This window comes from Rana temporaria, chromosome 4, assembly GCF_905171775.1.
Source record: "Rana temporaria chromosome 4, aRanTem1.1, whole genome shotgun sequence".
Taxonomy (NCBI): Eukaryota; Metazoa; Chordata; class Amphibia; order Anura; family Ranidae; genus Rana; species Rana temporaria.
In genome coordinates this window covers 144,610,489-144,627,232 of record NC_053492.1, presented here as the reverse complement: position 1 = coordinate 144,627,232, position 16,744 = coordinate 144,610,489, and the positions used below count along the sequence as shown (strand labels likewise).

General features: G+C 41.9%; 1 protein-coding gene across 13 annotated transcripts in view; it reads left to right on the top strand.

Annotated features, from left to right (window-relative positions):
- The window catches only part of DOCK10 (dedicator of cytokinesis 10), a 433,376-nt gene that overhangs the window by 210,676 nt on the left and 205,956 nt on the right, over nucleotides 1-16,744 (top strand). For all 13 annotated transcript variants that reach the window (XM_040349133.1, XM_040349131.1, XM_040349129.1 and 10 more), the window contains exons 3-4: nucleotides 6,598-6,687; nucleotides 15,134-15,216. In XM_040349133.1, the coding sequence (XP_040205067.1) occupies nucleotides 6,598-6,687; nucleotides 15,134-15,216 (173 nt within the window). The remainder of the gene's footprint in view (nucleotides 1-6,597; nucleotides 6,688-15,133; nucleotides 15,217-16,744) is intronic.

The window sequence follows — 16,744 nt, the reverse complement described above, 5'->3', positions numbered from 1 at the left end:
CACTGATAGTTTAATGGATTTAAACTCATTATTTTTAAGTATCTGTGCTTGTTCCATTAATATATAAAATCGATCTTTGTCATTTACATTGGGTTCCTTGGAGCCAGAACATTTTGACCTTATTTTGCATGACAAATATTAAAAAGTACAGATAGAAAACTGAGAAATAAGCTAACATTACCTTTGTTTAAGAGCACAAAAGGACAAAAATAATTGGCTGGTTATCAGTTTACTGTAGGTAGATTGGTGACTTCTGAGCATTCATTGGTTGTTGATGCCTACTTCACTTTAAAAAATATTACTTAATTTTCTCAAGTCCATACATGCCCTGAAAATATTCACCTGCTCCATTTTTTAAGTTAAAGTGGATGTAAACCTTTTAATGAAATTTGAGCTGGGCCATCAATCTGCAGTGTTTTCTTATCTCTCTTCAAAGAGCTAAGTCCCGTATCTCTCTCCTGATCAGCCTGATAACTCCTGACAAATTCTCGGACACATCAGATAAAAGCAGCCTGAAATTTCTGTCAGGGGATGTTGCTATAAACAGATTAGCAGGGAGCTGGCCCTGTTACAAAACACCTCTGAGAGTATCTGCCTATGATGAGAGGGGGTGTGTGCCTTTCCTCCAATCAGCAATGTTTACCTGTATGCCCAGACATCACACTCTGTGCTAAACAGGAAGAGAAAATCTCCTAACACGATCTGAACTTTCTAAACAGCATATAAATGTAAAGACAGCAGATATACATGTAAAACATATGTAGGGAGATTTGGTTCATCCCTGTGTATCATCTAAAGACTGTTTACTTCACTGGGTGTATGGAGGGTTTACATCCACTTTAAAGTGGAATTCCAGGCTAGATCAAACTGAGCTTAAAATGGCTTCCAAGCCTCTAACTCCCATTCTAGCTAACCTGTACAAGGAAGATGCTTACACTTACCTATTCTCAGGGTGCTCCGGTCCGGTCATGTGATCTCCCCAGCAGCTGGCTTAAAGCGAGAGGAGAGTGTGTTGACAACGGCTGGAATGCCTGGGCGGTGTCATTGCCCATAGGCTTACTATGGTGTATGCTTTGTCGGCAATCCTTTCTCTCCCCTAAAGCCGGTTGCTGGTAGCTGATCACATGACTGCACAGGAGTGCCTTGAGAATAGGTGACTATAAGCATCCTCCTTCTGCAGGGTAGTTAGAATTAGAGTATGGAGGGAGTCTGGGAGCCATTTTAAGCTTAGTTAGATCCAGCCTAGAATTCCACTTTAATAATGGACTCTGCATTTAATAGTTATTACTGAACTGTAGCATATGTCATTCATTAAAATGTGTGTCCACCAATTTAGTTGGGATATTGCTTGTCTTAGCTAATTGCACTTATTAGCTAAATACATACAAGTCATGTGTTTTACCTGTATTTCTTTCCACCTGTTCCTGAGATTTGCACAGCAGGGCCCTTTCTGGCAGGAGAGTGGAACATGAGGAAAAAACTCATATAGAAAAGCACACAGAATTCTAAATAAAGTGACAATGATCCTTGCAAACAATAGACTCCGTGTCAGACGTGTGAAACCTCCACCTTAGGCACTCTATGCTGCTCACCTCAACGCCAGGACCCCTGAATTTACAAAGGGTCAAACAGGCTTTCCCATAAAGGGCAAAAACTTACGCGCTACTATGTTCTTTTTATTAAGTGAATATAAACCATCAACCTCCAGTGAATATAGTGAAAATTAACTCAGAAAAAAAATATATAGAACATGTAGAGTGACCGTGAATTAGCTGCAACCACTTAGTAGTGTACTCAAAAGACACATGCACAATAAATGTAAAAGAAAAATATGGGAATGGTGCCCTTATTCAATAATGTGCCAAAAAAGTAATATACTCAAAGAAAAAATATGATGAGTATCCAAATATACAAATAAATAAATAAATGTGAATAAAGTCCAACTAAAGCCCAATGGTAGGATTTAGTTCGTATAAAGGCAAAAATCTCATAGAGATAACTTGATAGAAGAAAAAACAGATAAAACATCTATCCAAACATCGACTGTTAAATTTATGAATTGGTGCTCACCTCCAACAATGACCCAAGGGTCCAACAAGGCTCATATATATTACAGATAGTCAGATAAGGAATCCTGCTGATGGATCTGTAAAAGCATCCAGCTTCCAGGCGAAGAGGAATAACTACGTCCAAAACTTGGCATCAAAACATCTTGGGTAATTCCACATATAGAGGAAACAGCTCGCTCCAAGGCATAGCACTTGTATAAATGGCACTCAAAGGAAATAAAAAACAGCCATAGTGCAATATTGCCAAATGAAAAGTAAATTTATTTAGTAAAAAAACTGCTTTCATCAAGTAAGGATAATAACCGCAGTAAAAAGCAATGGGAGTAGTGCTCCCTGAGGAAGTCACTTGACCAGTGTGTCACTACTCCCATTGCTTTTTACTATGGCTTTTATCCTTACTTTAATGAAGGGGACCCTCAGATCCTGGCCCCTCCCCCATGTGAATTGGTAACGGGGTACCTACCATTTCACAAAAAAAGTGTCAAAAATTTAAAAAAACACAAGACACAGCTTGGGACAAGTCCTTTATTAACTGCTTGCTGACTGCCGCACAAATTTATACGTCGGCAGAATGGCACGGACAGGCAAATGGGCATATATGTGCATGTTCCTTGCACTGCAGAACAACTGATTGGCTCCTTTTGCTGCCACTCCCCCCCCCCCTCAGTGTGAACTCTGCTGTGCAGTAGGCAGAGTGGAGCGGAGACTGCGAGCCAGGCCTTGTTGTCCATATCAGTGCCTGACCTCACAAATACGCTTCTCGAAGAATGGATTGGATTTTCTGATCGTGTTTAGCCCCATCTGAGTTTTTTCATTGCAAATTCCAATGAATTCCATCAGACTTTAGATATAGAACATGTTCTATATTTTTCTGGTGGTTTTCCGATGTGATTTGGCCAGGGAAAAGCCAGATCCTGTGTACGTGGGATTATACTCTGTGTTTTGTACCTTATGGAATCCTTAAGGAATATGGGCCAGATTCACGTAGAAGTGCGGCGGCGTAACGTATCGTAGATACGTTACACGGCCGCAAGTTTTCATCGCAAGTGCCTGATTCACAAAGCACTTGCAATGAAAACCTACGCTGGCAGCCTCCGGCATAAGCCCGCGTAATTTAAACGCCGGACCTACTGCGCATGCTCCGTTTTGAAATTCCCGCCGTGCTTTGCGCGAAGTGACGTAATTTTTTCGAACTGCGACGTGCGTAGCGTACTTCCGTATTCCCGGACGTCTTACGCAAACGACGTGAATTTTTAAATTTCGACGCAGGAACGACGGCCATACTTTATACAGCACATACGTGTGCTGTGTAAAGTTAGGGCACCCAAAACGACGACTACATTTGCGACGGGAAACTAGACTAGCAGTGACGTAGCGAACGCGAAAAACCGTCGTGGATCGCCGTAACTCCTAATTTGCATACCCGACGCTGGTTTACGACGCAAACTCCCCCCAGCGGCGGCCGCGGTACTGCATCCTAGGATCCGACAGTGTAAAACAATTACACCTGTCGGATCTTAGGGCTATCTATGCGTAACTGATTCTATGAATCAGTCGCATAGATACTCTGAGAGATACCCCGTTGTATCTGAGATACTCCGTCTTATCTGAGATACTCCGTCGTATCTCCTTTGTGAATCTGGCCCTATGTGTCTATTTCCAGAGCAGTGCTTAAAAAGAATGTTTTTTTAATGTTTATTTGACATTTTGTATAAATAAATCGTTTTACTGAATTAATTTTGACAATTCTGAGAATGTAATTTGCTGCAGATTACATTTAACTTGCTAATGTGTGCCCTTTCTGTACCTGAACTATTTTATTATATGTGAATATTCATAAGAAGAGGTGACACATAAGAGAGGAAAATCTTTGGGGATTCCCATAACAAATCGCACCTGCAGAAACTGAAAATACAGTCAGCTTTCAGATGGGACCTAGTTGGATTGTATTGAGGGTGATGTTAAATGGGTGCATTGAGTGCTAGGATTTGGAAGTTTGCTTTTTGCATTATAGTCATTTTTACTGTTGGGATTTGCCATATGGCTTTGTAAGAGTGTATTATACAGTCTAAGTAATATAGTTTCACATTTGTTTTAGTACCATAGACTTGTCCAATTGCTAGACCAAATGCAAAGTCAAGCCTCGTACACACGGCCGAGGAACTCGACGTGCCAAACACATCGAGTTCCTCGGCCAGTTCAGCACTGAAGCCGCCGAGGAGCTCGGCGGGACGAGTTCTCCCATAGAACAACGAGGAAATAGAGAACATGTTCTCTATTTCCTCGCCGAGCTCCTCGTCGGCTTCCTCGGCCGAAAGTGTACACACGGCCAGTTTCCTCGGCAGAATTCAGCCAGAAACTCGGTCGGAAGCTGAATTCTGCCGAGGAAACTGGTCGTGTGTACGGGGCCTCAGAGTATTGCCTGCAGTTTCAGTCTAAATGGGTGATCACCTTTTCTTTAGATACACCACCAGCAAGTACTAATTCATCAACTTACAAATGACTTACCAGTGCATGATCTGTGAACACCCAATGCCCCAGTTATATGGGTTTGCCACGTTGCCTCTCATAGGGAAGATGATGGTGTCACTCACAGCCTACACATTAAAGACACTTCTGTCCTTTTGTCCTTCTGACCTCTGTCTATAACAGCAACAGCATTGTTCAATCTGCAAAGCCTGCACATTTGGTGAAATAAAGGATCACATGGTTTACTTTAAATTAAGTCAATCCCATATAGCAAGTCTTCAGACCTGGTATTATTATACATTTTGCAATTTAAAGTGGTCAGTTCAATAATCCACTGCACAATGTTTTGGTCTCAACTGACATGTGGATTTTATTATCCTATAATCGTCACGTTAATGTGGTCTATCCCTAAACATATTACTGAAAATCTGTTCCGATTTGACTACTGATATTTTTACTTTTGACTTTCTAGGATATTTTATGGCTGATATCTCATTATACTTTGACTGTCTATTTCACAATCAGAAATATTACAGTTGTTAATGAAGCTTTAACATGACTGCCTCCATACAGTGATAGTAGTTTTCTTGGGGTGGTAATGGCACAGTTTGAATGGTGGTCTCTAAAGGGTAAATTGCTCAGCTGAACGCAGCTTCCACTATTACTGCTGAATTGGTTGAGGGCAGGGCAAACCACCAACAATAATTGGTTGTCTGTGAGCTGGTCGGTAAGTAAGCTTGTTTTTTTCCCATGGATTTATCCATGACTTTGGGCCAGATTCACAAAGAGATACGACGGTGTATCTACAGATACACCATCGTATCTCAGACGTACACTGGTCCTATCTATGCGCCTGATTCATAGAATCAGATACGCATAGATAGGGCTAGATCCGACAGTGTTACACTGTGTTACACTGTCGGATCTTTTTTTAAATTTAAAAATGGCGCCGGGGGCGTTCCCGCTGATTTACGATAAATAATATGTAAATCAGCGAGATACGCAAATTCACGAACGTACGCGGACCCGTCGCAGTGTTCTTACGTAGTTTCCGTAGCGGTTTTCCGTCGTATACTTACCCCTTCTTTTATCAGGCGCAGCCAATGTTAAGTATAGCCGGCGTTCCCGCGTCGAATTTGAATTTTCCTACGTCGTTTGCGTACGCCGATTCACGAACACGCGCGTCGCAAGTCCCGCTCACGTCGCAACCACTGACGTCCTAGTGACGTCAGTGGGAGCAATGCACGCCGGGAAATTCTACGGACGGCGCATGCGCATTTAAATCGGCGCGGGAACGCGCCTGATTTAAATATGACACTCCCCTAGCCGCGGAATTTGAATTCCGCCGGGGGATTTAGGATCCGCCGTCGCAAGTTTGGAGGTAAGTGGTTTGTGAATTAGCCACTTGCCTCCTAAACTTGTGGGAGCGGATCTTAATTCACGTAGATCGAGCGGATCTATAGATCCGCTGAGCTACGTGAATCTGGCCCCTTGTTTATATCTCATGTAGACTTCCAATGCTGCTTACTGTGATGGCCAGCTATATCTGGGGGCAGTGGCGTCTTTTTTGCTAACCACCAACGTACTATGACCAAGACTACAGCCCAATAGTATATTAGTAAGTTAGGGTGAGCGAGACCACAAAGCCCCATACACACTATCAGTTTTCCTGCAGGTTTTCTCTTTAGGTTTACCAAAACCATGTAGTGCAAGGGCCTGCCTGATTGCATACAAATTGAAACTCTTGAGGTTTGACCTCATATTAGATGGTTTTGGTAAACCTGAAGAGAAAACCTGCAGGAAAACTGATAGTGTGTATGGGGCTTTAGATAGCATATTCATGCGGTACAGTAGCTGAAACGCAGATGTTTTTCCTGCCCAGATGAAGGAGGTGATAGTGTTTTCAATATTTGCAAAAAAAGATTGGGATTTAAGAACCGTGGTTTTTGTATGTTATGTTTGGGTATAACATAAACATTGTTGTTGCCCATGCTATAAAATATTATAGAAATATATTATAAAAATACAGAATTAACTAAAACGTGCCTTCTTTTTTCAGGTTGAGACTATTCCACTGGGGACCCAAACAGTATATTCCACAGTACCTGAAGATGCTGAACATAAAGCTAAGCACTTACTAGTAAAAGAGGTAAAGTTTTTTTGACTAAGGAGAACTAATTCTCAGTACATATCTGTGAAAGTAAAAGGGGGATTTAGAGAAAGTCTGTAAAAAAAAGAAGAAATGGCTAAGGCCCCGTACACACGACCGAGTTTCTCTGCAAAATTCAGCCAGAAACTCGATGGGAGCCGTATTCTGCCGAGGAAACCGACGAGGAACTCGTCGAGCCAAATAGAGAACATGTTCTCTATTTCCTCGTTAGTCAATGGGGAAACTTGGCTCGCCGAGATCCTCAGCGGCTTCACAAGGAACTCGACGAGCAAAGCGATGTGCTTTGCTCATCGAGTTTCTCGGACGTGTGTACGGGGCTTAAGATTAAGCACAGATCAGATGTGTGAAACGCGTCTACGTGACTAAAGCCGCGTACACACGACCATTTTCCATGTCATGGGAAAACTACGTTTTTCTCGATGTGATTCTTGTCAAGCCTGCGTTGCATACACACGTCATATTTAGAATCATATTTAACTCCTTCAGCACCCCTAGTGTTAACACGTTCCCTGCCAGTCACATTTACACAGTAATCAGAGCAGTTTTATAGCGCTAATCGCTGTATAAATATGAATGGTCCCAAAAATGTGTCAAAAGTGTCCTATATGTCCATTGCAATGTCATGGTCACAATAAAAATCGCAGATCGTCGCCATTACTAGTAAAACAAATTGCATTTAATAAATCTATCCCCTGTTTTGTAGACGCTATAAATTTTGCGCAAACCAATCAATATATGCTTATTGCGATTTTTTTACCAAATATATGTAGAAGAATACATATCGGCTTAAACTGAGGAAAAAAATAGTTTTATACAAATAGTGTAGCTGCTGACTTTTAATATAAGGACATTTGCTTGTCCAGGGATCCAGCGCTGTCCTCACCCGTGCCGATTCCTCAATCAGCTTTGGGTCCAGGCGCCGGCATCCTAACTAAGGTAAAATGTCTGTAAAGCCCCGCTATGCTTTGTGAATGATCTCACAGTCTTCTGGGACCCATGATGTGTCCCAAAAGGCTGTGGGGATGAAGGGGGTCGAACTCCTGCACGGTTCCTCTGGTTTTGACAGGTACCTGCTCCCCACCCAAAAAAGTGTGAATTGTTAAAGAGGAGGGGGGAAAATGCAAACAAGTGGAACTTCCCCATTTGGTTGAAGTTCCACATTAAGACATAAGAGCTGCATTAATGTGTGTGTTTTATACTTGCCTGAAAATTAGCCCATATAGTAAGTACCGTATATAGAGCAAAGTGCTGTAAGTCCTGGCAGCCTTTCCTATTTTTTAGTAATCTGGCCACAATAAAATAAAATCATGTTGATTTCTATGGGTTATGGAACGTTCAACGTCATCATGGTTCACATAGCTCTAATTGCTTTACTGAATATTCTGAAAATAGAACAGGATTAAATGTGGTAAGACTAGACTAAGCAAAAAAGAGCTGCGGCTTGTTATTGTGGGCAAGCCATATAAATGTGTTTACATCAACAACATGAATATTGGCACACAGTTATATTGGATAGAAGCAATCTGCCTGAAATGTCCTCATTTTCATTTAGCAGCAGATCACAAAATCAATGGTATTAAATTAAGCTGCGTATTCAAGGCAGACAAAGATCTGCTTCACCTGTTCTTGTGGAAAGATGCTTTTAAACCATTATCTAGTATTGTTTGATCATAACAATATCCATGTTGTTACTTGGAATTGCATTAAAAATTATCTTGTTCTCCGTGCTGATGCTGTCAGCAGTGCTATGATTAGATTAGTGTTTCTGACATTGGATGAGTGATATGGTCTGTAATAAACGTAAAAACAAAAACAAATGGCTATATGTGGAAACACAGTGTCAGTTTGAAAGTAAAACTTAGAAAAGCTACGTAAATGCTCCCAATCCCTTTGTTACCGATCTTCAGAAGTCTCTCCATACAGAACACATGCCAGTCTGTAGGTGGGGTGCAGCACGGTGCTGCTGCAATGACACATACAGTGTAATAAAAGAAATAATGTAATAAACCTGATGTGAGAACAACCAAACCAGGGAACACTCCAACAGCGTGTAGAGAGCAGGTTTTAGCCAAACTGACAGCACCTGCTTGGAGGGGCAGAATGCCTTCTCGTGCCCAGGGAGATATCCAGGGAAGTTGAGAGCCCTACACTTTCTCTCTTCGTCAGGAATCTTTCCCTGCTGCTAGTCCTGTCCCTACTAGACGGGGTACCTGTCCTCACTCTACCCCCTTGTAAAATGTATGCCAAGCCTGGGAGCCAGGGCCTTAAATAGGCTCTGCCTGACCCACGATGGCTGCTAGATTCATATGGGGTGGCAGCATCCAATTGGATAGCTTCCCCAGTGATCCAGAAAACCCTAGAGGAACTATGTTTCCCTTGACTTGCTCTCCACTGCAATGCCGCTGCAGACGAGCACCACCTATAGTGGAGAAAGTAGACTGCGTCTTCCTAAAAGTCAACTACTACAATAATGCCAATCAGCTCTGAGACCCTTAGTATAAATTAGACCCTTAATTTTTTTATGTCACCATTGTATTTGTTTATACTTCCTGTACATACTTTGTACTTTTTAAATCGACAATAACGCTTTTGTAAAAGGAAATCAAATCCTGGCACCTTTAACCTTCGTGGTCATTATGTATTCACTTTCTTTTGGCCCAGCATATAGAGAGAGTAAAGCAGAATATGCAAGGACCGAAAATCAGCTGGTTCAGCAGGAACCAGTCATTTTTCGGTATAAATGTACTGCTGTCTGTTCAACAGAAGGCATGGATTGGCTACTGTCGTACAGTCCTGCTGAAAAGATCTGTGTATTCTGGTGGGAGGAGGAGGGGAATCCCTCCTGTCAGAAAACAGTAGCACAGCAGAGGAGATTCCTGCATGACACACCGTTTGTATTGATGCGTGGACCTGTCCATTTTTTTTTTTTTCATTTAATCCGGTTGAACAAAAAAACTGATGGCTCAGTCCTCTCAGCTCCCCGAGAGGAGAGCTGCTGACTGTCAATCAGCAGCTTTCCTGCTCTGCTCCTCCTTGCTCACTGGAGTGCTGAGATGTGGAGGGGTGGGGAGCGCCTGTCTCAGCTTCTCAGCAGCTCGCTGAGAGGCTGAGACTGCCATTAATCCAGGCACCTGGCAGATTCAGACTTCCGAAGTCGGGATGACGTGGTGCCTGGACTGAACTTGGTGACGTAACTTGGTGATGGGTTATAGGAGTGCAAAATTAATTGCACTACTGTGACCCCTAGGAGAAGCCTAGCCAAACGAGCCAAGGATAAACTTCTCCTTTAATACCTGCCGGGGTCCATGACTGTATCGACTATTTTCTGGAAAAGGTAAAAGCAGCCTTTAACTTTCTCAAATTTCACTGTCAGTTGCCTCCAGGCTTTTGTGATTATTTGTCTATTTCAGATTAGACACAGGCCTATTTTGAAGAGCTTCCCTGGGTTTTGTTTTTAGAAAGAGGACTGTTAACATTGATCTTACAGTATGAGATTGTAGACCTGTATCCACAACTTTAGAATTTTGGGCATTCCAGTCAGATGTGAAAAAAATAACCTGGTATTGTACATCTTCTGAAGTAGTTCGGTGAGGTACAAGGTGCTAGTTTAGCAATGCGCACTTGGGTAATTTACCATCAGAAGATGAAGGTAATTTCCTTAAGCTAGGATGTTTGCTAAATATTTGGCAGCAGTCATTCATATTTTATTCCAATCAAGGAGATCGAGGGTGTCGCCTAAATCAGATTTCAATTTAACCATATAGGGAAGCTTATTAGGCCCCGTACACACGAGAGGATCCATCCGCTGAAAAATCTCAGCGGATTGGTTTCAGCGGATAGATCCCCTGGTGTGTACGTTCCAGAGGATATTTATCCGCGGATATTTCCGATTTCCAGCAGATAAAAATTTGTAGACATGCTTACAAATCTATCCGTTGGAATCGGCTCCAGCGGATCGATCCGGTGGTCTGTACAGACTCACCGGATCGATCCGTCCGAACCCGTCCCTCGCATGCGTCGTAATGATTCGACGCATGCGTGGAATTGCTTATATGACAGCGTCGCGCACGTCGCCGCGTCATCATCGCGGCGACGGCGCGACACGTCACCGCGGTGTCAATTCGGCGCGGATTTCGATCCGATGGTGAGTACACTCCATCGGATCAAAATCCTCAGAGGATTTATCTGCGGATACGGTCCGGCGGACCGTATCCGCGGATCAATCCTATCGTGTGTACCAGGCCTTAGAGTTGGAGGGAGTAATCAGGTTGTAATGAAGTTCAGAAATTAGGCCTGTGATTGTATCTGAAGGCATGGACCCTCAAACAGCATGTGGTGCAGGTGATATTCATGAGATCCTCCAAAGGTGAAGGTATACCTGTGTAATGTTTGAAGGGGAGATGTTCTTTTTCCCACAGGGATGGTATGCATTTAATCAATCGTCAACAAATTGTAAAACCTCTGGAGGTCCACCAGCAAAAAAGCAAGTGGGCTAGATTTATTAAGGCAAATAGCCTGTTCACTCTGCAGTTGCTCCAGAACTTAATAATTGAGGTAAAACCAATACCAATACCCAATTCCATGCAAGGAATAAAAAAAAATGAACCCCAGTGTCTAAAATGCGTCCCTAAGTGTGATCAGGGACATAACAGAGCCCATGTTATGTTGGAGCTATTCTACAGTGAGGGAACAGAGTTTATTTACTATTTTGGGCAGGAAAGGAAAGTCATTGAGTGACCATGCAATATTTGTAGGTTTGCTCATCTGGGACCGAAAGACGATTGTGGTCGCAAACTAAAGCAAGGGTATTTTGGGTCTCTTTAAATTGCATTGTCTGGCTCACATTGCACAATTTCTCTTAGCTATGTATTAATATCAATGTGTTAGAATATGGAAACACAATGCAGTGGTTAAATTATGTTTATCGGTGGAAATGTCCAAAAACCTACTTAGAGATGTTTAATAAGTAGTGAGCATATCACAAATATGCCAAAGTTGCCAATTTTATCTCTGAATATCGTGTTTTTTAATTAATTTATTGATGTATTTGTTATAATGTAATATAAACTAACACTTAACTTAGTTTCCATTTGAATAATGTATAGCATTCAAACTATGAACTTGGACAAAGCACCATCCTTCAGTGATAGGTTTCCAAGAGATCAGCAAATGCTCTGAGGCAGCAGTCCATAAAACATTTTAAATGATGGACATTTAGTCTGTACTCTGTAATGTCTGCTTGATTATTGGAAATATACAGTACAGAAAGTATCTTCAGCTTTATAAATGTATGATAGCCATTTTTATTTTGCCTTTATTAAGAAGCCTGGTCCATTCTTGGGTTAAATTATGAAAAGTGTCAAAAGTCCCAAATGCTATGTACACTAGGAAGTATGGGCCAGATTCACAGAAGAGATACGACGGCATATCTCCTGATACGCCGTCGTATCTCCTGATACGCCGTCGTATCTCTGTGATCCGCCCGTCCTAACTATGCGACTGATTCATAGAATCAGTTACGCATAGCTAGCCCTAAGATCCGACAGGTGTAATTGACTTACACCGTCGGATCTTAGGATGCAGTACCTTGGCCGCCGCTGGGTGGAGTTCGCGTCGTATTCCAGCATCGGGTATGCAAATTAGGTTTTACGGCGATCCACGAAGATCCGTGCGTTCCTCGCAATCTCTTACGTCGCTGCTAGTCGTTTTTCCCATCGCAAAGTTACACCTACTTTAACATGGATTATCTTTAGATCAGCCATGTTAAAGTATGGCCGTCGTTCCCGCGTCAAATTTTTTATTTTTTTTGCGTAAGACGTCCGGGAATACGGAACGCCGTAACGCACGTCGCCATTCAAAAAAAACTGCGCAGAACGTTTGGCGTGGGAACGCGCCTAATTTAAATGGTGCCCGCCCCATTTGAATTAGGCGGGCTTGCGCCGAGCGCATTTACGTTACACCGCCGCAAGTTTACAGGTAAGAGCTTTGAGAATCAGACACTTACGCTGTAAACCTGCGGCGGTGTAACGTAAATCAGATACGTTACGCCGCGGGGGAGCAACTTAAATGTCTGTGAATCTGGCCCCATTTGTTTAGAAGAGAACAAGTATCAGTTAGTTACTAACAGCATAGTACGTACATTGTATTGACACGTGTATAACAATTCTTTATATCCAGTTTTGGCTAAAGCAGACTCGCCAAGTTCTTTTTGAAGTTGAATTTGGGGTGGGAGAGTAATTTACTGTAAACTGTATTTACGAAAATACTCTTTTCCCAGCAGTTAAAAAGCCATATGCACACAGGAATATTTGTTCTTCTTTTAAAATTATAATTTAATTACTGCCACTTTAATTCATTCATTTAGCTTTGCGTACGGATGCATGTTTGGATCTTTGTGCAAGATAAGAATTTACTAAGAACCATAAACAACCATAAACAAGTGAAATTACAAGCTAATGAAATTATGTAAATGCAAAAATGTAATGTTCAAAAGCACATTTTAAAAGGCATTTTATATGCTATGTGTAGCCAAAACAAATCATATGCACCGTGAGGTTGATTTACTAAAGGCAAATATACTGTAGTTAATCCAGAGCTTAGTAAAGTAGGTAAAGCTTCACTTTGCAAAGAATACCCAATCACATGCAAGGATAATAAAAACAATGCATTTTTGCTCGCACATGATTGAATGATAGAAATCAGCAGAGCTTTCCCTCCTTTACTAAGATCTAGAGCAACTTATTTTTGCCTTTAGTAAATCAACCCCTATATATAAAAAATAAGTGATGTCAGAATATTAGCAATATTCTCATATAGATTCAGTTTCTTTAAATGTTCATAACACTAGAAAGGGAAAATCTTGGGACCTTAAAATTCAGGCCTCGTACACACGACCGAGAAACTCGACAGAATCCATCAAGAAACTTGGTGGCAGAGCTTTTATGCAGAGGAAAACGGTCGTGTGTACTTTTTTCACCGAGGAAACTGTCGAGGAACTTGACGAGGAAAAAAGAGAGCAAGTTCTCTTTTTCCTCAACGGGAGTCTCAATTTGCTCGTTGTGTTCCTCGTCGGGCTGGTTTTCAAAGAGAAACACGATCGTGTGTATGCTTAGAAACCCGCGCATGCTCAGAATAAAGTATGAGACGGGAGCGCACCTTCGGTAAAAGGAGCTTTTGTAATGGAGATAACACATTTGTCAGGCTGTAACAGACTGAAAAGTGCAAATCGTCTCTTACCAAACTTTTACTTAACACGCAGTAACATGAGATTAGCAAAAGCAGCCCCAAGGGTTGTGCCAGTGGAATCGAACTTCCCCTGCCAATGTATGTGTTGTACGTCACCGCGTTTGAGAATGAGGAGATTTTGTCTTGACCGTGTGTACGCAAAGCAAGCTTGTCGAGTTCCTCGACAAGCCTAACAAGGAACTCGTCGAGGAAAACGATGTGTCTTTTCCGACGAGTTCCTCGGTCGTGTGTACAAGGCCTCAGAGAGCTTTTTCCTTGCACGTTGTCTTCTCAGCCATCTCTGCTGAGCAGTGGTGTCCTTCTCTCATGCCTGCGCATTTCATCTATTCAATTTGCTACATTACATTTTCACCTATCACATCGCCTTTCTGTAATTTGTTGTAGTTTAAGGTTATCAGATTTTCAAAATGAAATCCAAGAACACCCTAATGACTACCACAAAATCAATTGTCCCATTTGTAGCCACAGCATCACCAAAAAACAGTATGGCTGCCTAGTGTGTGTGAAAGCCATCTGGAGAGATGATTGCAGTTCATGTTCTACTGGATCCAGCGGCGCCATACTAGGGGGTGGTGTCAGTGCTTTTTACTGATGCCATATCTAACATGACTGCCTAGGTACCTGCGGTACACTTAGGCACGCGGAGGAGAGAAATGTTAAGCCGCAGTGGGATGCGGTTGGTGGGAACAAATTGTGCTAACAGTGGGAGAACATGGGCCTACTCTGCTCTTAGTCACGAGTAGTGTGTGGCACATATAGTGTAGGGATCAGGAGTGCATAACTGAGTTGACTGTTGAATAAACACACACATAACACTTTGTCTACACATAATATTCATAGAGTACAGAATATTTGCTAGCAACCTACTCTGACCTATAAAAAAAGCCAATGTTTCACCCAGCAGCCATAAGATCGAATGACAAACGTTATATTCTATACAGTATTCTTGACTGTTATTAACACCTCTTTCCTTAGGGTATACACCAAGTACACAATGCACCAAGAACCTCTCATAATAAACAGTATACAATATACCCACAGTGCAGTTAGGATCATTGAAGTGTATCTACACAGAACACTGGTCATGTGCACAATTCTAGACACTGCACAGAAAACAAAGAATTTGTTAATAGTTTTGGTATCATGACTGTACTTATTCCAACTATGTTTATTTTTCTAGGCCTGCAGATATTATAATTCACACTGGCACGTTGTGAATTACAAATATGAACAATACTCGGGAGACATTCGACAGCTGCATCTGTAAGAATGTACTATATACCTATATTATGTTAATGAATAGTATTCGTATAATCTGTTTCTTCTAAAAATGTGTGAGTTGTGCTTAAAGACTAGCTTCACCTGAAAATGATATTTGAGTTTTCATGGTTGCTGGAAAGTTGAATCTTATGCAGGCTTTGTTAATCTCTGTTGTGACATATGCTCCAAAATTTCCAGTTTCTTGCTAATGGTACATTATAGAGGAAGGTGTTAAGCCCCATACACACTATCAGTTTTCCTGCAGATTTTCTCTTCAAGTTTACCAAAACCATCTAATATGGAGGTCAAACCTGAAGAGTTTCAATTTGTATGCAATCAGGCAGGCCCTTGCACTACATGGTTTTGGTAAACCTGAAGAGAAAACCTGCAGGAAAACTGATAGTGTGTATGGGGCTTTAGTCTCCCCTGGTTGATTCTCTATGACATGTAATACATAAAAATCGTTTTATAACTGATTTTCAGTGCTGTTGAAATTTTGCAGCCTTGCAAAGACATGGCATTGGTTTCCTTGTTAGCTCAGCTCTCTGTGGATAATATATTGTCCCTTCCCTTCCCTGCCACCCTGTTTGCCTGCTAAAGCCCTGTGTGAACTTCATGTCAGTTTGTTTCATTAGAAAATTTTCAGAGCTAGCAACTTTTACCTCATGACTTTCACTTGGGGTTCTGCATCATGGAGGTTCCACATCTGCTCCCCCAAATCTGAAATTACAAGGTATTTCTCCAAGCTCCAGCAAGCCAACTAGGGTTGCCATCTCATCCCTTTAAAACAGAACACATATGAATTACACAGGTTCTGTGGCTGATTAAGGTGGTAATTGAACTCAAGTGGAGCCTTATCTAAATTAAATTAGCCTCAGAACCTGTGTAATTCATATGTGTTCTGTTTTAAAGGGATGAGGTGGCAACCCTAAAGCCAACAGAAAAGCGGGGAAGAAAAAAAAAGTTTTAATGGAAAGAGCTACCACGGGAATCTGACGCTTTATTTCTTTCATCTACCTTTGTTTTCAAACATGTATACATGGTTAAGCCCCATACACACGGGCCAGAATCTCGTCAGGAAAAAAACATTGTTTTTCCTGACGAGATTCTTGGCAATATCTCTTTCCTCCCGAGTGTACACACACTCCTTTCAAAAGAACCGTGGTTCTTTTAAAAGGCAAGAACGCGGTGACGTCATTGCGTACGACAAGCATGCTCTCATCACATTCGATGCCGTAGCTGCCATCTTTCTTCACCCTACCTAAGCCGTGGAAGCTACTGCACATGCTTCAAAGTAATTTCGAGCATGCAAGGGTTTTCACGGCGACAGGAAAGTATACAGATGCTCAGGTTTCTCGTCGGGAAACAGGCCGACAAGAATTCCGACGAGAAAATAGAGAGCAGGATCTTTATTTTTCTCGTCGAGATTCTAGCCAGATTTCCCGATGAGAAACCTGAAAGCCTCGTACACTCGCTCGGTTTACTCAGCAAGAAAGCTCTGCCAGCAGTTTTCTTGCTGGTTCTTGGCGAG